The sequence below is a fragment of the Nycticebus coucang genome, chromosome 16, assembly GCF_027406575.1.
Source record: "Nycticebus coucang isolate mNycCou1 chromosome 16, mNycCou1.pri, whole genome shotgun sequence".
Classification (NCBI taxonomy): domain Eukaryota; kingdom Metazoa; phylum Chordata; class Mammalia; order Primates; family Lorisidae; genus Nycticebus; species Nycticebus coucang.
This window is the reverse complement of record NC_069795.1, coordinates 46,571,702-46,599,446: the sequence shown is the minus strand read 5'-3', so window position 1 is coordinate 46,599,446 and position 27,745 is coordinate 46,571,702. Positions and strand designations below refer to the sequence as shown.

The window sequence follows — 27,745 nt, the reverse complement described above, 5'->3', positions numbered from 1 at the left end:
GCGTCGGGGGCGGGGGCGGGCGCGGGAGCAGGAGCGCCCCGCCCCCGAGCGTGCCCACGCCGCCCCGCCCCCGCCCCGCCCCGCCCCGCCCAATCGGCTCGTGGCCGCGCGCAACAGGCCGTGCTGGGTGAGTGGCACCATTTCGCCGGCTTTCCGGCGCCACTGTACCCGGGGTAGTGCGGAATCTGACGGTTGCACCCGACGCTGCTGCAGACCCAGGGCAGGGGTGTCGGTCCGGGGGACTTTGGAGCCCGGGCGGGGAGTTTTGGTGGCGGGAGCTGTAGTTGTGGGGCCGGGGACGCGCGCCCTTCACGCCCCCGAAGAAGGAGGCAGTGTCCCCCATGGCCCGGCTCTAGGGATCGCTAATGTCTTGAGCACCGAGAGTAGTTCACGTGCTCTTCCCGTGGGCTCGAGGTGCGGGACGAGCGCGGAAAGTTTGAAGCTTGGCAGGGAGGGTGGTGCCGGCAGCCCCCACGTGTGCTGCGCCGCCAGCGCGGCGCGTCGGGCCTAAGAGACACGCTTTGCCGCCCGGAAACTGAAGTTCGGGCGTGGGGAGAGGGAAGTTGCATTTTTTTTTTTCTTTTTTCTTCTGACTTTAAAATTACAGCCTACGCTTCCAATTCATTTATCAACATACAGTTCTACAGCTGCTGCCCAACAGGTTAGTAAGACCAGGTTAATCACTGTTTTCCGGAAAGCTAGGCCTGGGAGTCAGAGGATTTTATTTCATCACTTACCAGCTGTAAATTCAGGGCCAGGAGTTTCGTTTCCCTGGGACTGTCTTTGGAGGAACCTGATTTATCTAGCTTTTGCCATCATCACTTGTTTTTTGCCCCTTGGGCCTTATCCTTTGTAACCTCATGGTCACTAAACTACATCGAAATACAATTCATTTTCTCTCTAAAATAAAATTAAAGCAGTAACTGTCAATCACCTCTTTGGGTCACCAGAAGAACCACTTATCTCTAGGTTGATAGTGCCTGTGAGCCTGGAAGAAATGTTGTAGGTCAGCACTTGGTACCCAGGTAATATATAATTTCTGACAGGTACGTGTGTGTTTAAATGAGCCGATTTTGACTATCGTCCTCTGGTAGTAGATTTAAAATTCATCAGGAGAGTTCATTACTTGGATTTCTGGGCTCCAGCCTTCGGAAGTGGCCTGATAGGGAGCATAGCAGTTTACATGGTAACAAGTATTGCAGGTGACTCTGGAGTACACTGTGCTCCTAGGATGTAAAGACACCTTGGTGGTAACCATGGATGTATATAGAAAGGTGCTTTTGGTTCTTATAGTTGAATATCCAAGTGACAGCTGCCATCAGAAAAATAATCCTCACTTCACAGGCCCTCTGTTTCCCACAACTGTATTTGGTGTAAGGTTTTTGTCTAAAATTCTATACAGACAGAAGATGAAAAAGTGAAACAAAACTCAGCAAACATTTCTTGAGGATCGCTTATGTCCCATACTTGGCTAGACTCTGACATGTCTTCATGTCATTAACTATTTCTATAGAAGAGGAGGTTAGGACACCTTAAAAATACAGTGACTGTATTTCTTTGCTACAATAGTTGCATCAATATTGATTTTCTTGTAGGATTTATCTGTGGGGACGTTACCAAAATATGAACCATGAATCTTTTCTTTTGACTTAATTGTTTTACATTTTAATGCTTATAGTCAATTCAATTCGAAAGCAATTGCTTTTCAAAAATCTTTTTATGTAGCTTTGTAGGAATTACTTTAATTTCTATTTGGGTGGTCTGTGAGGTTTATAGGCAGGCTTTTGTTGGCTTTACTATTCTAGACAAAGCATTCTCTTGTTTAATTACTATATTCTTGGGTTTAAAACATTCTTTTGTACTATTACTGTTTCTGAAATTATAATGTACCTTACAATTTTTATATGTTTAATGTGGTAGGATATGTCATCTCTTCTCCCGTGCATCTTCCAAAAGCTTTTAAAAGGAATGATTGTTTTACAATGTAAGTAATGTAAAAATCAGAGAAATGGCTGTTTGTCCCACACAGTTGGGGACTGATCCAAGCTGCTATGTAGTGGGTTTTAGGCTGGAGTCGGCCTACAGCAGCAAGAGCCCAACTCCAGCAGACCTTGGATTGAATGTAGAGAAGGTTCTCAAAAATTGGGCACAAAAGGAAGCATCTGTCAATGTATTAGGTGTTTTTGGCATATGTACCATAATGAGGTGAAAAAGGGAACTTAATATGGAAGTTTGGGAGGTGATAGGGAAAGTTTTCACATGGGAGGAAATGTAATAGTCTAGGAAGATGCCTGAAGCCTATACATGCTAGAACAAGTTCATTCCTATCAACCAATCAGCATGTCTAGCAATTGAGATCTTCATATTAGGGTGTACATCAGTTAAAAGTAATTCGTTTTCTGGAATCATTAAATATTTAAAGATATTTAGTATTCAAAAAAAATCAGAGAAATAGTATATTTGTCCAGTAACCTCTAAGCTAGCTTGCATTTAACGTAGCCTGAAATCATTTCAGCATGAACATAGAGAAATAATAAATGATGTAACTTTTGGCAGCATAAGTAGTGAAATTTATATCCTCACAAAAGCACTTGTGTAGTATTGAGGTTAATTTTGTTAGTGATTGTAGATGGGAAAAATTCCTTTAGTGATTTCATTTTGGGTTAAGAATTTTGCACCCTGTTTAGCCCCACTTTCCGGTGAATGTGCTTACACGGTATTCATGGATTATGCTTAAAACAAGCCTTTCACCTGCATTTCCTGCTCCCTCCCCTTAAATAAATTTTAGACTGATCAGTTGTGAGAGATAAAAGGTGTATAGTTGAACATAAAATTGCTTTATTGGGTAACCTTTAGTGATGCAAATCTAATAAACAGTTTTAAAAAATTAAATGTGAGCAATGCTTCAGGGTTCCCAAGGCCATCCTTAATTGAGCAATTTGCTAGGAGCACTCTGGGCTGATTTACTTTATCGAACGGATACCAGGCACAATTGGCAAAGGGAAGAGGCACATGGGGTGTCCTGGGGCGACCAAGCACAAGGTTCCAAGCGTCTTCTACCCAGTGGAGTCATGCTGGATGTGCTCAGTTGCACCAACAGTTAGTTGTGTCAAGGCTTGTGAAATGTTGGCAACCAGGGAAGCTCATGAGAGACTCAGTTCCCTGGGGTTTTTATTGGAGGCTGATCACGTAGGCAGCCTCTACCTGGCACAGACCCAAATTCTAGACTCCCAGAAGGAAAGTAGGTGTTCAGTGTAAACCATATTGTTTGTGCAGTTTAGGCATCATGAGCCACCCTCATCAGTTATTAGTGGTGGGAACCCTTCCAAAATCTAAGTTCCCAGATGTCAATCACAAGCTGGACTTTCAAAGAATAGCAGTCAGGCCTGGTCTGGTAGCTCCTTTCTGCACCAGAAGTCCTCCTTACTCAATCTGTTTTCATATCTCCTTGTATTTTTTATCACTAAGGGTTCCAAGTATTAGTGATGGTTTGTCTCACTGAAGCCTTTATTCTTGGGAATTTAAGCTGGTCTGTTTGACTTAAAAGGGATGGAAAACATTTTTAGAGAATGTATCACCTTGACTACCTATCCTAAAACATATTTTTTTCCAAGCTTAAGCCCTTACCTCTCTATTGTGGGCTTTCATATTCTCTTTCCACCGTGCTCCTGTGTTTCCTTACTGGAATTTGATCTCTTGAGGAACTGACCTATTTGAGGGCTCAGAACATAGAAACTAAGAGAAACCGTGAGAAGAGTTCTGTATTTTGACGTTTCTACTTCTTAATTTGGTCATTTTACATCTGGGTTGCATTCTGAATGTTCTTTTATAAATCATTTGTTATGATATGTAACATATGGTTCCAGGATGTTTATGCCCCAGGCCACAACTCTAATTCTACTCAGTCTACAGTATAGCTGAAATACTGCTTGTTTATAAGGACAAAGGAGCAGAAAATGGTATTCTTGAAATTCTGGTAACTCAGCAAAACCCGTAATATTTATAAATACATTACTGGTCTTTCCCAAGTTTGGCTTTTGTAAGCACAGTGGTTCTTACCCTTTTGGGGGGACAGGGATTCCTTTAAGAATCTGGTGAAAGCAGTATACTCCCTTCTTGGAAAAAAACCTACTTTATAATTTGCAGTCTCAGGAAATTTATACAAATTGCATTACAGTTCTTGCAAGCAGATGTGGGAGACCTTCATTATAAGTGTAACAATAGTTTGATTTGGGGGCAGTTCTGAGGGACGCTCAACTGTTCTTGGGAGGGTTGTTTCTCTTGCTACTTAGAAGTGTACCATGGTCCAACAGCAGCATCAGCTCCCGGGAGCGTGTCCAAATGCAGACTCTCAGGCCCCCCACCTCAGAACCAATGAATCATGACCTACGTTTGAGCCAGATGCCCAGGTAATCTGTGTGCACATTAAAGTTGGAGAAGGGCTGTGTTAAAGTTTAATGATGTTGCTGGTTTATTATGTCTTACTTCAGTTAACAAGTTATACAGCTTTTTAAAGATTTGGTATGCAGCTCCTTTTTGCCTTCATCTTTCAGCCCCTATTGGGCTTTTTTTTTTTTTTTTTTTTAATGTATGGGAGTTTCTGATAAAGTGGCAATTTTCAGGAATAAACTCAGATTTGGAACTGAGGAGCAGATAGCTGCTTGCCCTAGCCACCAGGCGGCCCCACTGGACCAGTTGCCCTTGGGAACAGCAGTTGGGAGTGGTGCTGGAGTGAAGAGCACCTGGTAGTGGGTGGCTGCTGCTTGTTCTCCAGACAAGTGTGTGGGACCCACAGGACATCTACTTAGATTAAGGCCCTGGGGCTGGTTGCAGGCAAATTGAAGATCTTTTTACTTCTCTGTGACAATGGCTACAGGCTAAACCTATGAGTAGGAACTGTCCAGACAGTCAAATGGTTTAATTTGGGATAATTATACTGCCTAATAATGAATTCCATGACAATGCTTGTGTACAAAACCAAAACAAAACAAAAAGTGTTTTCTTTTAGATGAATATGTAATCTGGTGTTTGAGGCAGTATCACATCTTGGAAGAAGTGGCAGTGCCTTAAGGCTGTTGCATATCCCTGGGGGAAGCAGCATTGAGTTGCAGAGAGTTCTCTTGGAGGCTTCATGGTCACGCAAGTCGTGTTTGTATGAACACTGACACCAACACTGGTACTCTCCATCCTTGTAAACCTGACCACGCATGTTTTGTTCTTTTGGTAGGTTTGGATTTCCTTACTGCTTTGTCTTGAAGACAGAACTATGCCAAAGAAAGCGAAGCCTGCAGGGAATGGGAGGGAGGAGGGGCCTGTTCCCTGTAAGCAGGTAAAGGTGGAGGCAGCTGGAGGGTCTTCCACTTTAAACTTTGACAGCCCCGGTGGTCTCTTTGAAAGTTTAATCTCACCTATCAAGACGGAGACGTTCTTCAAGGAATTCTGGGAACAGAAGCCCCTTCTCATTCAGAGAGATGACCCTGCACTGGCCACATATTACCAGTCCCTGTTCCGGCTAACAGATCTGAAGAGTCTGTGCAGCCAGGGTATATACTATGGAAGAGACGTGAATGTCTGCCGTTGTGTCAGTGGGAAGAAGAAAGTTTTAAATAAAGATGGCAAAGCACACTTTCTTCAGCTGAGAAAGGATTTTGATCAGAAAAGGGCAACCATTCAGTTTCACCAACCTCAGAGATTTAAGGTAACAGGTTTCCCCAACACACAGTCCTCATACATATTAAAGTGCTAACATTTGGCTACAGATCAGCTCTGTGAATCTGGGTGAATATGTGGTACCATGAGGATTAGTCTCCTGTCAGTTTGAGAAGGGATGGCCCATGTATGTTTTTTAAATGCATTCTAACTTAGACATTTTAACTATGTTATCTTTTGGTTTCAAACTCTTAACAACTCAGGGTAGGTGAATTTTGTTACATAGCATTGAGCTGAAAAACTTAGTTACAATACACGTTTATAAAGTTACTGAAGTAGCACTGTGCCTCCAGGAGCATGTTCTGTGGGCTGGTTGTGTTTTTCTAAATGATAGACCTTCTGTTTGGTATGTCCTGTCACTATAATTTAAGACATGAAAGCATCAAGATGATCATTTTCCTTGAAGTTGCCTCCCTTTACTGACTACATCTATCTAAGTGGAAACTTCAAGGCCATGACCAGATCACATACCAGATTCATGATTAAGAAAAGAGACTTTACCATTATTAACAGCCCAATTGAAGTGCGAGGTCCAGGAGAGGCAGTTGTAGATAGAGGATATCCCAGAGGACTGGTTAACTTTCATTCTACATCAGCAAGTGACATTGATAGATAATGTTGCCTTCTCTGTGCTCAGTTTTTGCGTGTATAAAATGCAGATTTAGAACAAGCTAATCTGCTTTACTGGAGGTTTGAGATCATTATGTCATCTCATGACAGATGGCCCAGAACAGTTGAGGGGCTGCTCTGAGTTTTGGAAAGAGTTTAATCCCCATTCAGAATCCCCCTTCTGTGACCCATGGCCAAATCAAATTGGCAGAATAGGAGGAGAATGAGAGGGGATCCTGATTTCCACATGGGTAGGAGTGGATTCTGGCTATATTGGTGGCTTCTCGGGCACTGTCAACAGGTACTAATAGTGTTTCCATGATTTAACTTAAGAGTTGGCTTGCTAGGTCCGATTAAGCCTCATCTGGTGAACACCTTTTCCTTTCTTGTCTAAAGGATCTTGAACCCAGTCATAGTCTGGACAAAGTATAAGTATTGTTGGATTTTTCAGAACAAATCCTGATTCTAGTTTTTCCATCTCAAGCAATCATAAAAAGTTGAAATGTCTCTGAAATGCCAACTTTTGGCCCTAGCACTCAAAAAGAATTTACAGATCATTTTCCAGACCAAGTCGAGATTTTGTATCAGAAAATATGGACACCCTGGATAAAATGGTTCTCTCTAAGATGGTTGGTCCTTGACTCTTTACCAGACTAGAAGTAGCACTTTTAAGAGTGATTTTTAGAAACCTAAGAACCGTGGACGTAAATGAATTCAGCAAAGTTGACTGCATGTGATTTGGTCATAGACCAGCAGAGAGTTGTTATTTGGCACGTGTGTGGTGTCCTCCGTGGCTGCCATTTCTGTGCTGTAGAGTCATCTCCCCCGGGGCTTTTCTCTGCTTGTCCACTTAAGCTCTGCACATTCTCATCTGGGATTCCAGGTGGCCAAGAACCTATTTCCTTTGCCCTGTTAACTCTGCTCTTTGGCCCCCCTTTATTAAAGCGGGAGGGATAAGCTTTCTCAGCCCAAATCTGGCCCTCAGGCTAAAATAGTATGCCTTGTGGTATTTCTGTTTTCTTTCCACCACCCATATTCGAGAAACCATAAACTATAAGAGCTCACCCTCCTACACTAGAAGCTGGGCTTTAAATATAGTAGAACCCCTGTAAGTTGACCATCCAAGGGACTGTAACTGGTCAACACATGGAGGTGGTCACCATAAGGAAGGAACTAGGCCTGCTGTACTGGTATGTACATGTGATACAGGTTCAGTCTATGAAAATCAGGTCAACTTATGGAGGTGGTCAATGTAGGGACCTGGTCATCTATGGAGGGTCTACTATACTATACTACACTAATACAATATATGATACCATATTATGAGTAGGCTTAGTGTTGCGTGTGTGTGTCTATAGGAATAGGTATGTTAACATCACAGTAGAAAAAGTCTAGAAGCAGCTCATCACCAGCTAGGTTGAGAGACGATTGGAGTGGACTTTTAGCCCTTTGTTTATGGTTCTCAGACTGCGTACAGTTTACTTGTCTGCTTGGTCTAAAAATAAGAAAGGAGCTAGCCAGAGAGCCATAATAAGTGCTTTCTCACTGGCTTTGGATTATCCATATTATCACAATTCTTTGCATTTTGCATAGCAGGTTAGAGTTCACCAAATACTTTCACGTGTTAACTTTTGACCCTTCCAACAGACATTTGAAATCTGTCTTCAGATAGCCATGGTGGTTTCTATTTACTATGTGAAGAAACTGGAGTTCACAGACGTGCCTTTTCCATTGCTTTTCTGAGCTGGACTGGTTTCTGACTCCACATTAAAGGCACTTTCCGCCATGCTTGGAAAGATGTTGACTGAGATGTAGTAGTGCTTTTGCGTGTGTGTTTTTGCCTGTCTTTAGGCATATTCGTGGACTTCTCTTCCTAGGCCTGGTGTTCACTTTTGAGTCTGTGGATAGGTTAGCGGAGAGAGGAGGTTGTACCCAGCCAGGAGGGAGACTCCCAAAGTCCTCTTCAGCCTCTCTGGGCCTCACTGGGAGTCGCGTGGGAAAGGAGAAGACAGATTTCAGGAGCTGTCAGTGTTGGTGAAGCAGTAACACTTGCATTTGTGGTAACACTGCTTTACCATTTCAGTAGGATTTGAGATAAGTTGTTTTATGCTGTTCGCTCACAGTCTTAGGGTGGGAGTGGCAATATCTTTATTGTGGCTCCATTTACTATATAAATAATGCAGCCAGGTCCTGCTGACCTTTTGCTGAAATAAATTAGCCTCCCTGGGAGCTCTGTTAACCCTTAGGAGCTATTCAGAGGCCATAAAGTTAATTTTTTCATGTGTTATGTAGAACTTCTGAGATCTATATGTAGAGAAGCTGGGTAGTCTGAATAAAGCTATCTCCCCAAGCATTTTTCAAACTGACCCAATTCTTTAGCACTTTATCTTTTAATACTATAAATCCTTTTTCAGATCTGTAGTAGAATTGACTCCCCAGCTGTGTTCATTGGTTTACTCAGCAGGTATTTTAGTATGTTTTGTATTTTAAGAGTATTTCATGTGCCAGGCATTATACAGGTAATTTAAACCTTGAATTTGAATTCTGACTCCATTATTTACTAGTTGTATATTCTTCTGCAGTAGTTTCCTCCTCTGTAAACTGAAGGTAATGCTGATACCCTTCCCTCTTATGAGACAGGGTTGTCGGAAGAGTTATATAACTAATATGTGTAAGCACGTAGAGACAGCCCCTGGTGCACAGGAAGTACTAATATCCACGTAAGCCTAAATGCTGCCTCCCCTTTCCTCATCAGCCTTGGGAAAAATCAGCTTTCTTTCTTTCTCATAGGATATATGGCTTATGGCTAGGCCCCGCAGTCTCTTTTGTGCTGTGAAGAGTTGACCAGTGACTGGAGAGAGGCCACATTACTTGTCCCTACGATTCCTTCTCTGCCTGTACCTTCTTCCTAGCTCACCATCCTGTTCCCATTGCTTTACAAACCCATTTTGTGTAGCCAGTTCCCGAGTGGAGTGTAGTTCCCAGCTCTTACTTCCTGTCAGGACTTTAACATCTCCACATGGGTGTCTTGACATCCCAAATTTAACATTTCTAATGTAGAACCTTTTTTTTTTTCTCTTCTGAAAACATGTTTTTTGTTTTTTTTGTTTGTTTGTTTTTTAGCAAGTCTTTCAGTAAATAGAACTGGGAGCTAATTGCCCAAGTCAAAAACCCAGTAGTATTTATTATTTTTTTTTTTTTTTACTCCTTCCATTTCCGTTTTTATTTTGCCTCTTTATGTTCAGTCCACCAGCAGGTCCTGTCAGTGTTGCCCCCAGCGCACATGTGACTTTTCCGCTTCGTCCAGTCCCTGTCCAACTGTCCTGCTGGCTTCTCACCTGGGCTGCTGCCTGTGTGACTTCCGAGCGGACTCTCTGGCCTCTACTCTTTTCAACAATCCGTTCTCCACGCAACAGCCAGCTGAGCTGGTGAAAATATAAATTGGGTTGTGTCGTTCTCCTACTTAAAGCCCTTCCTGACTCCCAGTTGTGAGCCTTGCCAGTTTCTTGTCTGTCTGCTCAAGTCTTTTCTTGGCAGTGGTGTTTCTGCACTGGATGAAGACTCTTGACATGAGGATTTCTTTCCCTGTTCAATTCCCAGTGTCTGGCATATGAGTTGCACAGTAAAGACCTCCTAAGTGAACAAGAACATGTCCTTACCCTTATTGCTAATATATTTTTCACTTCCTTTTTTTTTTTTTTTCTTTTTGTGAAGGATGAGCTTTGGAGGATCCAGGAGAAGCTGGAATGTTACTTTGGCTCCTTGGTTGGCTCCAATGTGTACCTAACCCCTGCTGGATCTCAGGGCCTCCCGCCCCATTACGATGATGTCGAGGTAAGAGAGGAAGAAAGGTTCACACGTGTGCAAGAACAAGTTGCTGAGAGCCTGGGCTAGGGTAGCTGTCAGGGTTAGTTCACATTCTCCAAGGCTCGTCGGCCAGATCTGTGTTCACTCTTTCTGTGTAGTGTCTGGAGATCTTGATCTCATCTAAAGCTTGGGCCAAAATAAATCCCACTACACTGGTTTCCTGCTCTTTCTCAAAGGGAGAGATTATTTCCAACGTTACTAATTTAAAGAGCCATACATTCCTATAAAACAGGTATTGGGGTGGCGCCTGTGGCTCAAGGAGGAGGGTGCCGGTCCCATATGCCAGAGGTGGTGGGTTCAAACCCAGCCCCAGCCAAAAACCAAAAAAAAAAAAAAAAAAAAAACAGGTATTGATTTATCTACAGAGAAGTGTGATTGGCCTTTACTTTCAGAAAGTATGCTCTTTAATTAGGCAAGCAATCCTTACATCTGCTTGCATTTTGTTCTTTTTCAGTAGCTGCCAAAAGTATGTATATTTTTTTCCATTGGCGAGAATCCTGGGGCAGTTTGAACAAGGCTCATGATTTCACTTAAGCATTGGCACCTTGACTAGTGTTGATTTCACTCTCATGTGACTTCCAAAAAGTTAACTCTTTGGCTTAGGTATTTTATGGTTTTATTTTTGTGCTAATATAAGGTGTGAACACAAAATTATTAGTTAAAAGTCCCCTTTATCCCCTTGCGGAGAAATCTGATATCAATACCTTTTCTGAAAGTGTTAACTTTTAATATTTTTCATAGAGCATTGAAATACTTTTGGCTGAAGAAAGAATAAAAGACTTGAAGTTTTCCTGTCTGCCAAGGCCCTTTCAATATTCAGGATTTTAGATACTCAGTAATATCTGAAGCTTGGCTTTTCCATCAGAGATTATGGGCTTTCGGCTGTCTGCTAGGAGATTTAAAGGAATGAGATAGTGGGATATAAAGAACTCAGTAAGGCACTAAGAAAGTGAAAAGAGTGACTTTCTAGTATCAGGATTCATGATTACCTACCTGTTTTTAAAAATGAAAACCAGGAGTAGCAACTTTAAGTGTGGAGTGACATGTGTTTCTGATCTTTCATTCTTATTTTTTATCTGAAACTTGTACAGTTGACTCTTGGACAACAAGGAGTGTAGGGGAAGTGACCTCACACCTGTGGTGCATCTTACAAGGGTACATGCGAAACTTAGTAAATGTAGAAAATGTCTTAACACAATAACTAAGAAAATGCCAGGAAGGCTATGTTAACCAGAGTGATGAAAATGTGTCAAATGGTCTATAAAACAAGTGTATGGTGCCGCGTGATCGCATTAATGTACACAGCTATAATATAATAATAAAAAAAGTCAAAAAAGAAAAGAAAATCTGAGTGTAAATTTTGACTCCTCCAAAAGTTAACCACTACTGCTGATCAGAAGCCTTACCAATAATGCAACACTTTTGTATGTTATATGTGCTATGTACAGTATTTTTATAATAAAGTAAGCTAGAGAAAAGAAAATGTTATTAAGAAAATCATAAGGAGAAAATGTCTTTCCAGTACTCTCTGTATTCATGAATGTCATAAGCTTATGTCATCTGTTTATAAGATAGATCATCTGTCTGAAACAGTGGGTGATGTCAGCTACCACCTCAATATATGGTACATATCAAGTAATTCAACTATTTCTTGTACTGTCATGACTTTTTTCTGCTTCTTGAGAGAATGTAGCACCACTAGTGGCCCTTCATATGGGTCCTGTGTTGTTATTCAAGGTATACAGTATTATTGGACTAAACATAATGAAAAACATGAGAGATCACTTTTTACTGCAATACAGAATTTACTGGCGAAGCAGACTGCTCACGTGGCAATGGGTAGCAGCATCACACCTTGTTTTAAGCATTACTTGGCAACCTCCGAGCTCTGGCAATAGCAATGGAAGGGAACTATAACATTATTAAGGTCGTACAGTTTGCGTGCACCTCAGTTAATTTTATGCTGTTATGATTTAGTACTTCATCTTTAAGCTTGTTCATGTTTCTCTTGACTGCAAGTGGTGCCATGTATTCTCTGCAAGTTTTTGTGTCAGTTTTGATAAATTTTAACTTTTTATAATAGATTTGTATATATTTTGTAGTAATAAATGGTAAAACAGACTAGCATTTAAATACATTTTATGCATTTATGACATACCTTTAAAATTTTTTTTTTAATTTTTCTTATTTTTTCAAATGATTGCAAATCTCCAAGAAACATTCTAATATATTTATTGGATAAAAACCCACAGGTAAGTGGCCCTGCACAGCTCAAACCCTTGTTGGTCAGGGGTCAACTGCAATTAAGCCCTTAAAGGGCTGATATTCTGGAAGTACTTTCCTATGAGACTTGTCAGGAAGTTCTCTGATGCTCCTGGGCCTTTGGGTCTCTGTAGGTTTTCATCCTGCAGCTGGAGGGAGAGAAACACTGGCGCCTCTACCATCCCACTGTGCCCCTGGCACAGGAGTACAGCGTGGAGCCGGAGGACAGGATCAGCAGGCCGACGTATGAGTTTACACTGAAGGTATGGACTGACCCAGTGGGCACCTCTCCTCTGCTGCTTTTCTGTGTTGCTGAGACAAATTCTGGTTTGGGGCTTAGATTTGGTGATGGTCCCTGGGGGAACAAAACCCTGGGTCTCAGAGCAGGGAGTCTGTTGTTGCTGTCAGCCAGCACATGAACTTCTGCAAGAGTCTTGGTGGTCAGTATTTGGAGAAGTGAGAGAAGAAGTATTAACTTCATTTTCCTAATAACCGGTTTCTGTGTATGATCCAAGTTCAGCAGGAGTAATGTGAATTCTGTCATCCACCAACCTCTGGAATAAAAGTGGAACGTCTGGCCTTGGACAGCTGCCCCACATCTAAAAACAACTGGCAGTATGGTGCTGTAAAGTGCTTAGAGCACAGCCAGGAATCACTCAGTTGTTCTCTTGCTAAAATTCCACTGTAACCCATTTTCCTTCTTACTATAAAGTAGACGATCCCTGTACCCCCGCCGCCCCCCCATTCCTCTGCACATAGTTACCAAAGAGTAATAATTATGGAGGTTCTTGAGGCTTCCTCCTCCAGGGAGCAGGTGGCTTGATCACGTGCTGGTTCCTTGGCTTCTTGCTGCTGAGAAAAATCTGTCCTAGAGCAGTCAGCCTGGGTGGGAGCATAGCCAGTCCCCAGCGGGAGGGGTTGTTGAGTAAAAGGCTTAGAGGAATAGGAATAGCTCCGTAATTAAACTGTATGCACTTAGTAAAGCACGTAACTTTAATTTCCTTTAGTGGCAGTAGAACAATAGTCAGTTCAAAGGATTCCAGAGATTCTGTCAACCTGGCATATTTGCATATAGTTACTGTTTTTGTATTTCTTGCATCTTGAAGTTAAAATTAGTGTCTAATTCTTACTCAGTGCCTGTGTCTTTCTTGATTTTAAAATCTTTGTGTGCCAATACCTGGGGGATACAATCTTCCTTTTTAGGGTAGGTGCCTATGTTACAGGGGACTTAAATAAATAAATGACAATAAAGGTAACGTTCTTGGTTTTTATGTTCCTAGTGGTCACCAAACTATAGTCCATGGGTCCCCAAATCTGGCATGCTGCCTGTTTTTGTAAATAAAGTTTATTGCACACCCATTTCTTAATAAGCTGTCTGTGACTGTGTTCAGGTTTGACCAGCAAAGTCAGTTGCCATGGAGACCATGTGACCTACAAACAAGAAATGTTTACTGTGGTTACATTTGGCCCTTCACAAGTTTGTCAGCTTCTGCTTTTGGTGAACCATGTTTATGTAGACTCTTGGTTAGTTATTTTTAAGCTAAAGACTAAGCTATCTGTGGTCTCAGGCTAAGGATGAGTTACTCAGGCTAACAACCTGGCTATTTGCCCTGCCCAAAAAGGTTGAGCTTCCTAGTCACCTTCAGGTGTAGAGGGTGTGTGTTGTTTGTATTTTTGCCGTGGGACTCGGAGGTGATGGAACAGGTGCCTATTAAACACTCTGAATACTCGGCTCATTAAGGGAAGTCATGGTCACCTGGCAGGAGAAAGCCTGCATTGTACAGGGCAGGGTTTCCCAAGTGTGTAAGTTTATATACACATAAGGTTTTAACCAGTGAGCCTCTTCATGTGAAATCTTGTGTCAATGCCCAATAGGTGAAGTTGAAAAGCTGAGGTTCCCTGGTTGGGGATGGGCATGGGAGCTACAGCGAGAGTCCCAGAACTCTTGTCAGCTGCCTTCCCCGTACTCCAGGGGCAGCCTGTGCGATACACCTGCCAAACCTGACTGGCAGGGTAAAGACCAACCCTGCCATGGAAACACCACTCTGTGGCTTGTGGGTCTGACCGATCTGGGTTTGAATTCAGCAGCTGTCACTGATTAACTGCGTGTCTTGGGGCAAGTCATTTATCTAAGTCTCTGCTTCTTTTCTAAAATGGATATAATTAATATTTACCTCGCAGGCTGGAAGGATTGGAAAGTATTATTATTATTATTATTATTATTTTTTTTTTATGGAACAATCTTGTGTTTTTCAAATAAGATTAGTAGCTGCCTAAGAGAGAAGTTCTCTTTTTTTTTTTTGGCCGGGGCTGGGTTTGAACCCGCCACCTCCGGCATATGGGACCGGCGCCCTACTCCTTGAGCCACAGGAAAGTATTATTTTGATGCCTCCTTTACAATAAAATTCCTTGCAGGAGATATCTTTATGTCCGTATTAGTTTTCCTGTTGCTGCTTATCAAATTACCACTAACTCCATGATTTAAAACAACATAAATTTTTATTACCTTATAGTTCTGAAGGTCAGAAGAACAAAAGGGGTCTTACTGGAGTCATCAGGCCTGGAGGCTCTAGGGGAGAATCTTCCCTTGCCTTTTCCAGCAAGGCAGGGGAGGCATGGAGCAAATGTTTCTGGATTGAATGAAATACGTGGTCGTGTGCTGCACAGCGACATCTCAGTCAGTGACAGATGGAAGCATGTATGACAGTGCTCCCGTAGATTATAATGTAGCTAAAAACTTCTGTTGCCAGTGATGTGTGGCTGTTGTAAAACATTGTAGTGTGGTGCATTACTCATGCATTTGTGGGGATGCTGGCATAAACAAACCTGCTGCAGAGCCGTTGTGTGAAGGTATACAGCAGTGGCCTAGGTGTCACAGCCTCTCACCACTCACTCCTGACTCACACAGAGCAGTTTCCAGTTCTGCCAGCTCCCCATTCATTGTGTATGCCCTATATAGGTATACTTTTTTTTAAATCTTTTATACCGTATATATATATATATATTTGACACAGCCTCACTTTGTTCCCCTCAGTAGAGTGTGGTGACATCACAGATCACAGCAACCTCAAACTCTTGGGCTTAAGTGATCCTCTTGCCTCGGCTTCCCAAGTAGCTGGGACTACAGGCGCCTGCCATAATGCCCTGCTACTTTTAGAGATGGAGTCTTGCTCTTGCCAGGCTGGTCTCGAACTCCAGAACTCAGGAAATGCACCAGCCTTGGCCTCCCAGAGTGCTAGGATTACAGGTGCGAGCCAATGAGCCTGGCTATACCGTATTTTTACTGTACCTTTTCTAGATAGATTTAAATGCACAAATCGTCAGCATTGTATTCCAGTTTCCTACAGTATTTAGTGCAGTGACATGCTGTATAGGTTTGTAGCCTAAGCCCTATAGGCTATATCGTATAGCCTGGGAGTGTAATAGGTTATCCCATTTGGGTTTGTTACACTCTGACGTTTGTATGATGACAAAATTGCATGACAACACATTTCTCAGAATGTGTCTTCCTCATTAAGTGACGTGTAACTGTATATGTGAGGTTTTCACCGAGAGCATATATACATTTCTGGCCCAGAAATGCTCAGTAAATGATAGTTAGAACTGTACTCAGTAAAGCACATAGTAGACAGTTTCCTTTAGTGCAGAGATGGGGAAAAACAGCCCTCAAGAATACTTTTATTCTCTGTAGACAACCACCGTACACAATGCTTGGGTCCAGGTGGGATTAGAGAGGTAGTCGCTCAGGGAAGTAGTACTTTGGGGAGAATATTTCTGTTCACTTGTTTGGTAGAGAAAAGGGCTAAGATGAAGGAGGCTCAACTGCCTGTGAAAATGACTGACATGTCTTTTGGGGGTTCCCAGAAGGGTTGTATCATTTTTCATCCATTCATCCAAGCATTTGTTGAGCCCGCGTTGTGTGCTGTGTGCTTTGCTGGGATATGCTCTGGGGGATGGGTAAGGTACAAACCTTGTCTGCAAGAGCTCAAAAATTCACAGGGTGGAGGACCATCAGGTAAAATCGTGAAACCATCTGCCCATGACTGCCCCTGGAGCATTGGAAACACCATCTCCATTTTTTTTTTTTTTTTTGTAGAGACAGAGTCTCACTATACTGCCCTCGGGTAGAGTGCCATGGGGTCACACGGCTCACAGCAACCTCTAACTCTTGGGCTTACGCGATTCTCTTGCCTTAGCCTCCCGAGCAGCTGGGACTACAGGCACCGGCCACAACGCCCGGCTATTTTTTGTTGCAGTTTGGCCGGGGCTGGGCTTGAACCCACTACCCTCGGCATATGGGGCTGGCGCCCTACTCACTGAGCCGCAGGCGACGCCTGGAAACACCATCTCCTTAATCCTCAAAATAATCCTGAGAGGTTTGGGGCTATTATCTCTGTTTTACAGATAAAGAACTGAGGCTTTGGGCAGTTAATCGCCAGGTTATCAGCCAGTAACTGACAGTGCCTATTTGACTCTAAATTAAGGCTTCTCCTCTCAACCACTGCAGAATGTGAAAAGGAAGGAGCAGGTTTCCTAGGCACTGGATGTCACCCTGCTTGATCCTGGAATTGAGGTGGGATGGTTTCAGGTGTATCTTGTCTCAGTTTGAGACAAGTGACTTTAGGCCCTGGAAGCCTCTTGTGGACAGTGGTTTCCAGTGACAGGCTCGTGGACACAGAGAAGCTAGCCTAGCTGGACACACATGAGCCCAGCATTCAGCCTGCCCCTTGAAGTAGTGGTTTCTAGAATGGAGAACTGAGACTCAAAGCTCCTGTTTATTTCCCTGAAGCAAAGAGGCCTGAGAAGTTGTACTTAATTAACTTCTCTCCTCATCTGTTTTCTCCTGTAGGCAGGTGACCTGCTGTACTTTCCCAGAGGGACCATTCATCAAGCGGACACTCCTCCAGGACTGGCCCATTCTACTCACGTGACCATCAGCACCTACCAGAACAAGTAAATGCTCTGCTTCCCACCCAGCGCCCTAGCACAGCTCCAGGTGTGGCCTGCAGCAGCCACCTCCAGGAGGGTCATGAGGCAGTTGGCCACCACCTCTCATCCAGACCCTGGATGACTTCCATGTGCTTATTCTTTTGAATAAGAAGTGTGCTGTGTGCATATCCCAGCAAAGCACACAGCATAAGTCCCATATGTATAACTGGCCCATCAGGGTGTCCTGGGAACATTGTGAATCTGACTCTGTATAGGACCCTGGTGATCACCCATATACCAGGGCTAATAGTGGAAAGAAAAAAACCATAGCTGTGGATATTTCAATGTTAGTGATGTCAGGCTGGATTTATAGACTTTTATTTTATTATGGTAAAATATAAAACATAAAATATGCCTTTTTTAAGTGAACAGTATGTTGGCATTAATTACATTGACACTGTTGGTCAACTGTCAACTACTGTGTTTCTGAAACATTTTTGATGCCTTCAGCAGAAAGTCCATAGTACATTAAAACCTCCTGGTCTCTAAGGCTTTTACTCCGTGCAACCCATGAAGCTAAAGTGGGAAGTCTGGAACAGTGGGAACTGAAAGCTCAGGTGCTGGCAACTGCTCCCACTAAAATCCTGTTTCATTTCGGCAAATGTCTCCTCACAAGAGAGGAACTGGTGGCAGCGCTTGTGTGTGTTACGTCCAAAAAGCAACCCTGCCGGTCCAAATCACATCTAAAAACAGCAGTCATTAGTTAATTTATTCAGCAAGCATGTGCTAGACACCGCTAGCTGCTGGGAATGCAAGCCTTGTATGGAAGGGGCTTTGAGAAAGCTTATGCTTTGGAAGTGGTGGGCGGGGAGACAGACGTGTAAATAGCAGCCAGACAGTGTGCTGAGTTCTGCGGTAGGTTTGTAGAACTGTCTGCAGGCGTGGAGTGCATTTCGCTAAGCGGGGGTGTCAGAGAAGGCCTCAGAAACAACTTGACACCAAAGCTGAGTGAGTCTTAAAGGATGAGTAAGTAGGGTGGGTCAGAAGATCAGAGTAGGAGAGGACATTCCAGGCCCAGGGGACAGCAAATCTCCTCCTACCTTCAAAGCCATAGCTTGCAAAACAAGTTAGTAAGCATACCTCTGCTACTTCCTGTGAAGTCCTCCTTGTGGTTTAAGGGACTTACTGGAGGAGCTAGCCGGAGTCCAGCCTGGGGGTGCCACCTTTGCCCACAAGCAGAACGCCAAGCATATATCAGGCTCCCACTTCGAAACACGTCCTTGTCACTGTGGATAGATAGGTTCCCTGCATAATAAGGGACAGAAAGTCACCAAGTACAGCTCAAGAAGAACAGGAACACTTGAGGGAGTGAGTCACAGGGACTGTGGAAGGGCTGGGCTACGAGGGCTGGGGTCAAGTTCATTTCGGATCCAGAGCAGCTCTGGACCATGGCAGACACAGAGTTTGGCCTTGTGAACATCTGAGCATCTTTGTGGTCTTATCATGAACATGCTCAGCTGCTCCTTCTCCCCAAATTCTTTTTCATTTCTCTTACTGCCACCAACTGGTTTCCCGTCAGTTTTTGCTCCTTCTTTTTTTCTCCTCTTTCTTTTTACTCATAACATCAACTAACCAGCATCACCAGTTACTTCTCTGACCTCCATCTCATTGACCCTGGTAGCTTTTGACTTTATTTTTCCCAGTCCCAAAAGTGAAGACCTGGTAGGCTGCTGCTCCTGGGTCCCACTTACACCTTTTCCCAGTCAGTTAGGGCTGGGGAAGAGCCTTTCATGTTACCAAAGTTGCCTGTCCAGAGCTTACGGGTGAGCACAGCGACCAATGTGTCCAGGCTGGATTTTGACCTGTGTCTTAGACAGATGGAGCCAGAATGGGAAAATAGGACTGAAGGATCACTGCTCCCCTGAGATGTTCTGTGCTGGTGCTTCTTCAGCTAGCGTGGCAGGGTGAAGATTTGGGGCCTTTTCCTGACCTCTCAAGTTAGCACTTATTGAAGCATTTGGGCCTCCCGTGTGGGACAACAGTGGATTGATTGGGCTTTTTGACCAAAGTGAGTTACTCTAAAGGTGTGTTTCTAAATTTTGAAAAGTCCCAGGATCTTTTCTGATTCTTAGAAGAGCACAGAGCCCTATCTCCCTGCAATTAAATTCCTCTAGCAGCGCGTCCCTCATGACTTCCACGCGTAACCTGCAAAGGAAGCTGCGACCTCACGCTGCTGAGAGATCTGCATGTGGCCTCGAGGCGGAGGTTCAAGAAAGACACAGAGTTGGATGTAATATTAAGTCACCAACAGTGAGGCTGCCAGGCCGTGGACATTTTGGGGAAAGTGTCTTTCATACAGCTTTTGTCTTCTTTTGCTACATTTCTGGGTGGGAAGCATAAAAGTGTTAATTTTGCTTACTGAGTGAGAAGCAAAAGTCATACTGTGAATTTCCATTTTGCACATAGCCAGCAATTTGAAATCTGCTGGTGACACAGGAAATTTAAACAACTCAGAAATGTTTAAAGAGAGCAACCCCGCAGAGCGTGTTTCTTATACTTCACACACTTAGGAATAAGCCAATTCTAAAAGCCCCAGAGAAAGCAAAGGTAATTCAACCTGGACGCTTGTCCCTAGATGTTATTTGTAACTACTGGCTTCTACTTGCTACCCCATTAAATCATTTTTTTTTTTTTTTTGAATTATTGATGTTGGTTGGTATTTCAGGAATTGCTTCCCTCTCCTAAGTGACAAGGAAAATGTGACATTTAACTGTTCAAATAATTACACAGGCCAGAGATCTTGCTGTTACCCTAAGTATATTTCTGTTGGATTTACTGCACATAAAAGTGCAGGTCCTATAATAAATGTTAAAATTTCCTACAAAGTTCTCATCATAGACACTGGTTAAAAATTGGGTCCCTTGAACTTCCTATTTTCTGACAATCTGTGATTAATTTTCTGATACCTCTGAAGGAAATTACAAATGAAGCCTACCTTGCTACCTGTAGCTTTGTAAGTGAGTGTCTGGCAGGGGGAGAAAGGAGGTAATTGATGAAGGTCTGAGTCACGTCCAAGAGATTGAACTTAGAATACCTTGAAAGAGAAGTTGGAACCCAGTCTGTATATTTTGGCTTTACTAGCAGTATTTTATGTATATCTTGTATGCATTCACTAGTTTCTTCTTCTTTTTTTTTAATTGGTGCGTGTTCTAGTACATGGGGAGATTTCCTTTTGGATACCATCTCGGGGCTTGTGTTTGATACTGCAAAGGAAGATGTGGCTCTACGGGCTGGCATACCCCGGCAGCTGCTCTTGGTAAGGGATAAAGGCAAGTGGGAATGAAGGGTGGTAGCCGCAGCCCAGATCAGCCGAAGCCCTGCCCCTAGGGACCCTTGAATCCTTCTAGGATGAGCCACGCCTGTCTCTATGCTACTCCGCTGAGCCATATGATCTACAGAATGAATGAAGGGCTGCGTGTCATGTGATCCAAAAACCACAGGCGTTGCACAGACAGGTCTTTCACAGTGGCAGTAGCAGGCACCGTGGGAATGTTAATGGAATCAGTGAATAACGTGGCCAGGAGAATTGTAGATTCAGCATACATCAGATTATTAAGAGAAACTGAAGTTAGGAGATACAGGCCCGGGTTTGTCCCCTGGCTTTCCTATTTTTTACATTTTGAAACAGGAGTACTATTTTGTTAGTTTCCAGAAGATAAGTGGATTCATGCTGAGTTGAGCAAAGGTTGCTTTCACCGTGTGAAGCAGTCATCTTAGGACAATGACTTGCTTTCCTAAACACAGAGCCCAAACCGCACTATACTTCCAAAGATTCCATTTCCATGCATTTTCTTGAAAATTGACCTTTTTTTGAAAACAATAGAGGAGCTTAAGATGAACAGTGTTTACCAGGAAACAATGGGATATTGTATTTAGGAGCTCAGGGTGCCCCTCCTCCTTTGGAGTGACATGGATTTATGGCTATCCTGGGTGGTTGGCGGTTATGCGTACTACTGTGGAGACCGGGACCTGGAAGTTCGGTCAGGGTCCGGGCCACAACTCACTTCTGTGTTTCTAGCAGGTGGAAACCACAGCTGTTACAAGGCGACAATTAAGTGGCTTTCTGAGGACACTTGCAGACCGGCTAGAGGGCACCAAAGAACTGCTTTCATCAGACATGAAGAAGGATTTTGTTATGCACAGACTCCCCCCTTACTATGTGGGAGATGGAACAGAGCTGTCAACACCAGGTGGAGCTTGCTATTTCCTTCTGAGTGGTTGGGGTAGTGTTTTTCAATCTTTTTTAATCTCACAGCACACTTGAACCTATAGTTAAACTTTTGTGGCACACTTAAATTATGTTGATCAAAAACAAAAAGTAAAAATATATATATATTTACTGTGCTTTGAACTTCTTTTGAAAATAATTCAATTAATGATCTTTAAAAATTTTCATGGCACAACAGTTGGAAATCGCTGGGTTAGGGCCTAATGCAGGCTTTCCTGGGGAGGCTCCTTTGAGCAGATGGAAAATATGAGCACTTCAGCATTAATGTGGACCCAAATCCATCCTTAGCGTGGTGGCTGAGTGAGATGTGCTGTGCTCAACCTTTAGTGAGTATCCTGCATCTCAGAAGTCATTTGCAAAGAACTGTATCTCAGTGTGATGAGAAATAAGAGCCCTGTCCTTAGGGTGAGAAGTAAGTGCATTTCTGTGTACCCTGGTATTTATTATCTTCAGAAGTTTTAAGAAATTGAAATAATCTTTGTTAGAATCAAGTCAGGAATGGGTAAAATGGTTGTCATCAACAGGTGAAATATAGGACTCCCCAGGGTTGTCCCTGACCTTCTCGAAGTCATAGGTAATGATTTATTACAGTATTAGGCTACAAATGATATAATAACAAACTTGTGGATGCTGTCAATATCCTGTAGCAGAATAGTTATATTCTGTAGTTATATTCCCACCAAGAATATAACTCCTGAATTCAGATAAAAGTTGGACCTACTGACCTGTTGCAGCAGGAAGACCACACACCTGTCGGGCACCTCGGTAAAATGATGTTAGGAAGGATTTATAGGATTTGGGCTTGAATTACGTGGTTTTGGAAGAGGGTACAAGGAAGTAGGTCTTTGCTCTGGATTGAATGCTGTGAAGAAATAGATGGGATCTATCACAAGGTCACTTCTAAAAGTATGCAGGAAGAACGTATGATGCTAAAGTTATCAATGGTAAAGCAACAGCTGTCACTCATGTTAGCCAGGCTACAGGAGTATGTTTGGTCATTATTGTGTTTTGGACAACGCACCTGTTCTTGCCTGAGTTCAGACTCGAGTTATGGTGGTGGTGTTTCAGTCTTGTACTATCGTGGTTACAGATGGTATTAGTCTAACATTGGTGTTGTGTGAAATTGTCTGTGTTCAACGAAAGAACATATGAAATTGTCTGTGTTCAACCAGAGAACACTAAGGTCTAGCTGTGACTGCTAGTCTCACTCTAGGGCTGCTGTTCTTTCTCGGTAGGGTTAAGTAAGAGGAATATTTTTAGTAAATTTTATAAGAGTTTTATTTGTCACCAGGTAAGAACAATTGAAAAGAAGAACAATTTACAGTCTAAGAGCCCTCTAATTCTGAAATAGCCCTTGATTCTGTAAACATTTTTATTATAGTCTTTGGAAGAACTTTAGAATTTGTTTTGGACTGCATCTATTCAAAATAGCAAGTGTGTTACTAGCACATGTTTTAATTTAGCAGTACAGAGTTTGCTGAATATCAATTTATGGCCCAGAATACTTCATTGAATATAATAGTGGCTAAGACAGGGAAAATGTTAAAGTATCCTTCAAGACTGTTTTTCCCCACACAGATAACCCTGTGTGGCTGGTCTGTTTTTAGTGGCTGCTTTTCCAATAAGTTAAATCCTCTTTAGAAAATACTTTCCTGTAACCTTTATTAGATGGCTTCTATAGGAAACTGTGTTGGACCTACATAGATAGAATAATTTGCCAGGTGACACAACTAGTAATTGGTGGAGATGTGGAATTTTAATGCAGGCAGTCCTTCCATAGTCCATGTGTAGAGGAAGCAGCTTATAGAGGATAGAAACTGGCAGTGTGTTCTTTGCAGAAGGCACCATGACCCTATATCTGGTGCAACATCTGCTGTGCTTCAGTATTATTTATGTCTATTAATGTACTTATTAACTTGTCTTTTTTTTTTAACTAATTGTATGGCTGTCTTTTAACATCATTGTAATGTTGATATAAACAAATACTTGAGTTGGAGGGGGTGCCCATGTTTGGAATCACCTCCGATTGTTAATGATGTCTTCCTGTATAATTGCACATGCAAGCAAGTTGGCATCTGCTGGTTCCTTTTTTGAAGACTGTCTTTCTCTCTTTTGGGTTTTTTAGGTGGGAAGTTACCGAGGTTGGACAGCATAATAAGACTTCACATGAAAGATCACATTGTCCTCACAGTAGGGCCGGATCAGGATCCATCTGTGAGTATCTAGAAGGGAAGCGACTCCTCTCTTCTCAGGGTATTTCCATCACAGGTCTCAGGTCATCAGATTAACTATTGGCCACTGCCCTTCTCCTTTGGGAAGCTATCTGTGTTCAGTGGAATGCTATCTCTTTAGGTCGGATAATACCCATATACCACTGTTCCAGTTCCACACTTTCCTTCCTCTTGGGTATTTGAGAGTTTGCCCTCATTCCCTTATGTGAGTGTTAATGTCTGTTCCTTGCTTCCCATCCTACTTCAAGGCCAGGTTGCTCGTGCAGGGACAGCCACAGACCCCTATTCTGAGTCTTCCTGCATCACTCCCTCTCCAGTCCTGTACACTACACTGATCTGTTTTTATTTGTGGATTTGTTGATGCTTCTTCTCCTTGAACTCTTCTGTAAATCATGAGGAACAAAACCTATCTGTGCTCTGTAACCTTGCCACCTAGTCCAGTGATTCCCAAAACTGATTATGAAATCAACTGGAAAGCTTTTTAAAAATTATAATTTTCTGGGCTTCATTTGTTCCTGCAACCTCTGCATTTGTAAAGCTCCCTGTACAATCCTCAGGCCCTTGGGAACTATTATATACCATATGGCTTCACCCAGTTGCTCCTAATCAGTTCTCTTGGGAGTATCCCATGAAAGATCAAGCGGGATGAGGGGGCACTTACATGTCTGCATGACTAGATTGGTCCAGCTGTCAGAGCCGGACCTGGAGAGGACTGATTTATAATATATATAAAACCTCAGAAGCACAAACTCTGACATCTCTATTTTAAAAAAAAAAAAAAAGTGATTTTGATCCCTGGTCAGTTTGAGACATTTTATGTCAGGCCAGGGTTTTTGGTCTTTATCCCGGAGGTGATAGATAACAAACTTCACTGTGTAGGAATGAATTAAGGACCATTCTAGGGGACTACTGTAATTAAAATGGAGTTTTTGACAGATCACACAGCTAGTGTATCTCAAGAGTTAATCACTCCATGGTGTTCACAAATTGCCATTTTTTTTTTTTTTTGGATGAAAAAAGACTATGCCGGTGTGATTAATAGAAGAAACTGAGTGTTTCATTAAAAATTGATATATAAATCATTGCTTTGTCATTAAATCAAGTTCCTGAAGAGGCTCTGCTAGGTAGCACTCTGTTTTATCTTTAACAAAGTGACCTAGAGTACCTTCTAATTGCCATGTACACACAGTAATCTGCAGTGACTAATGAAGTATAGACATTGTGTTTGCACACATAATGCCTATATACCTTTTTGCCAGAAGGATTCTTTATAGTATTCAATAAATTTCACTTGAGCTCTGAGGCTTTTGAGATGACCGATAGGAAAATCCTCCTAGTATTGAAGCCCTTAAGGTTCTATGGTTGATGACCTAACATTTTTTCCTCCCCCTAAAGGACGAAGCTCGAGAAAAGATGGTTTACATCTATCATTCTTTAAAGAACAGGAGAGAGACCCACATGATGGGAAATGAGGAGGAAACAGAGGTTTGTTTCAACTGAAAACTAAAGTCTTTTCCTGTGATTTGGGTGGTGGCAGGGGACAACTGCTATCTTTGATATATAGGTAATATGCTTTTTATGGCTGCAGTGCAGACTTAACCATTTCACCCATTTGATAGAAGCCTTGCATGGGGGATGATGAAGTCGGTCAATTTGATACACATACACTAGTTTCAAAACATGCTAGCTGGGGACCTCTAGTCTCCTAGAAAAGGTATAATGTCATAAATGTGAAGCATCTGAGATGACTCGTATCACTGACCACATGAATTAGAACACCTTCTATAAAGTCAAGCTTTCATACAGGAGTTGGTACCTTTAATAAGTTATCTAATTATAGTTTATTCTAAATACCTTATCTGAACAAGAATAACCCTGTTTTGAGAATGTAGGAGTTTCCCCTTGATTGACATATGCAGTATTTTCCTTTTGACCGATTTATCCTTTTTCAGTCTCATGGACTTCGCTTTCCTTTATCACATTTGGATGCACTGAAGCAAATTTGGAACAGTTCAGCTATTTCTGTAAAGGACCTGAAACTTACTACAGATGAGGAAAAGGAAAGCCTGGTATTATCCCTCTGGACAGAATGTTTAATCCAAGTCGTCTAGTGCCTTTGTAGAATCAAACATGGACTATTTTATATGCACATGGCAGAAAAGTGAAGCATCAGATTGGGTGGGGGGAATGGCTACACTTATGAGCCAAGAGAAGATGAATGCAGGTCCCCTACAGGGGGTCCTCTGGGCCCATGCACAAGGCCACAGGGAAGAAGTGTCCCACAAAGTGATAAAACTACACTTTTGACAAATTTATTTAATCCAGTGTGGTAGAAAAAAGGCACAACTCCAATAAATGTGTCATTTAGAAATAAATGTTGTTAACCTGGCTTTATCTTTGTTCTTTGGAAGAAACAACTTCTTTAAAGAGCTTCCTTAGCCCTAGAAAAATTTTAAACAACAGAAGAAAAAATTTTAACTTGGTTTTTTACAATTAAAATATATATACCTTTGTGTAGACACAAGTACCCCCCCATTAAAATAAAGTTATTCCTATAACATAAATTTTATTAAATAATACTGCCACACCAGTGAGAGGCACTCAACACCTATGGACATAAGGGAGTTTGACAGATTCTGCTTCAAAGATGAGCAGGAAAAGCCTGAGACTGAAGGGGGAAAAAAACATAATATTTACATGGAAAGACCAGGTCTATAAAAAATACCCAGAAGAGTGGGTCTTTGAGTTTAAACTATTCATGTGTTCTAAAGTGCACATAGGTTGATATTTTTAAAAATATCACTGGAGAATTTAATCTTTCTATATAAAAATAGAGCATTTTTCTGCTTTCTGGCAAAAGTTGGGGTTGAAAGAATAGTTGTCTCAATCCAACTGAGGGGGGAAAAATTCTTGTGAATTGTGCAGTTAAAGGTGGTAAAGATGATGTCCTACCTTACTTAAGTGATAGCTTCCTTAAAAACTGAATTTTCTGTCATTCAGTAGAAAAATCAACTTAAAAAGAAATAAGGTAAGGTCAAAATTCAAATACAGTTGAAATTTCTTTTTATGTCAAAGAAATATTTGAGTGTTCTTATATTTAAGTGGCATAGTCATTATAAATATGCCTCCTTGACGCTGTATCAGGCAAAATTTAGGGTGAAGTTTCAGCATGCATGGTGCTAGGCAGCTATTGTTAGAGTATTGCTGCCTAAAGAAATGTTTTTTTATAACACTTCAGAGTGCAAAGTTGGCCATTTTTTTGTTAAGGACCAAGGAAAACACTCCAGTACTGTGGCCTTTTTCCTAACAAAGCTGAGCTCCTTCCCTGGGGTCAGTTACAAGTATATATTTGTAAAGGATGCTCCAGTTATAAAAGCCTCAATATAAAAACTTTAAGGTTTATCTAATACAGCAGCTTAATAAAAAGTTTTATTATATACATTTTCAGATATTGCTAAAAAATTATTCATCTGTTTTTTGCAAAAGACCTTTCCTTGACCTATAGGAAGGAATCTGTTTCCCAGTGCTTTGCATTCATACAGGAATCTAGTAGGATATTAATCACTAATACAGGGTGACAGCATCACCAGTATCAGGAATAGGAGTCTGTCATGTTTGGTGGATAGGAGAGAAAACAAACTTCAGGCAACTTGCTCACCACACTTGGAGATCGATCAGGAATAGACCCTTTCCCAGAAATCACAAGATTTTCTCCATAGGAACATCAAGTAACTGGAAAGAATGTTTTTACCTTTTCCAAGGTTAAGAGCAATAGTCTCAGAGCTTGGGGGAAAGGCCCTTTCTGCTCTGATCCAGGAGGGTGAGGGCAGTAGCTTCCTCTTCACCTGTA

At 42.1% G+C, this 27,745-nt stretch overlaps 1 protein-coding gene across 6 annotated transcripts; it reads left to right on the top strand.

Annotated features, from left to right (window-relative positions):
• Window positions 1-52: 52 nt before the first annotated feature.
• Window positions 53-27,745, top strand: RIOX2 (ribosomal oxygenase 2). Of its 6 annotated transcripts, none has more exons than XM_053565007.1 (11): window positions 150-661; window positions 4,314-4,409; window positions 5,228-5,698; window positions 10,033-10,152; window positions 12,582-12,710; window positions 17,297-17,400; window positions 20,590-20,692; window positions 21,455-21,626; window positions 23,790-23,878; window positions 25,291-25,380; window positions 25,848-27,741. In XM_053565007.1, exons 3-11 carry the CDS (start codon window positions 5,267-5,269, stop codon window positions 26,004-26,006), a joined length of 1,398 nt encoding a protein of 465 aa, XP_053420982.1. In that variant the 5' UTR covers window positions 150-661; window positions 4,314-4,409; window positions 5,228-5,266; the 3' UTR covers window positions 26,007-27,741. The 6 variants fall into 6 exon arrangements, with proteins under 6 accessions (XP_053420978.1, XP_053420982.1, XP_053420981.1 ...); XM_053565006.1 differs by having other exon boundaries at window positions 4,271-4,409; XM_053565003.1 differs by lacking the exons at window positions 150-661; window positions 4,314-4,409 and adding an exon at window positions 53-127.

What these genes read in the sequence shown, in the direction of transcription:
- RIOX2 (XM_053565003.1), top strand. Translation starts at nt 5,267, where the DNA reads ATGCCAAAGAAAGCGAAGCCTGCAGGGAATGGGAGGGAGGAGGGGCCT. An exon ending in GGCCGGATCAGGATCCATCT is followed by an intron (nt 23,879 to 25,290) that starts GTGAGTATCTAG and finishes CTCCCCCTAAAG; the next exon opens with GACGAAGCTCGAGAAAAGAT. An exon ending in GAAATGAGGAGGAAACAGAG is followed by an intron (nt 25,381 to 25,847) that starts GTTTGTTTCAAC and finishes ATCCTTTTTCAG; the next exon opens with TCTCATGGACTTCGCTTTCC.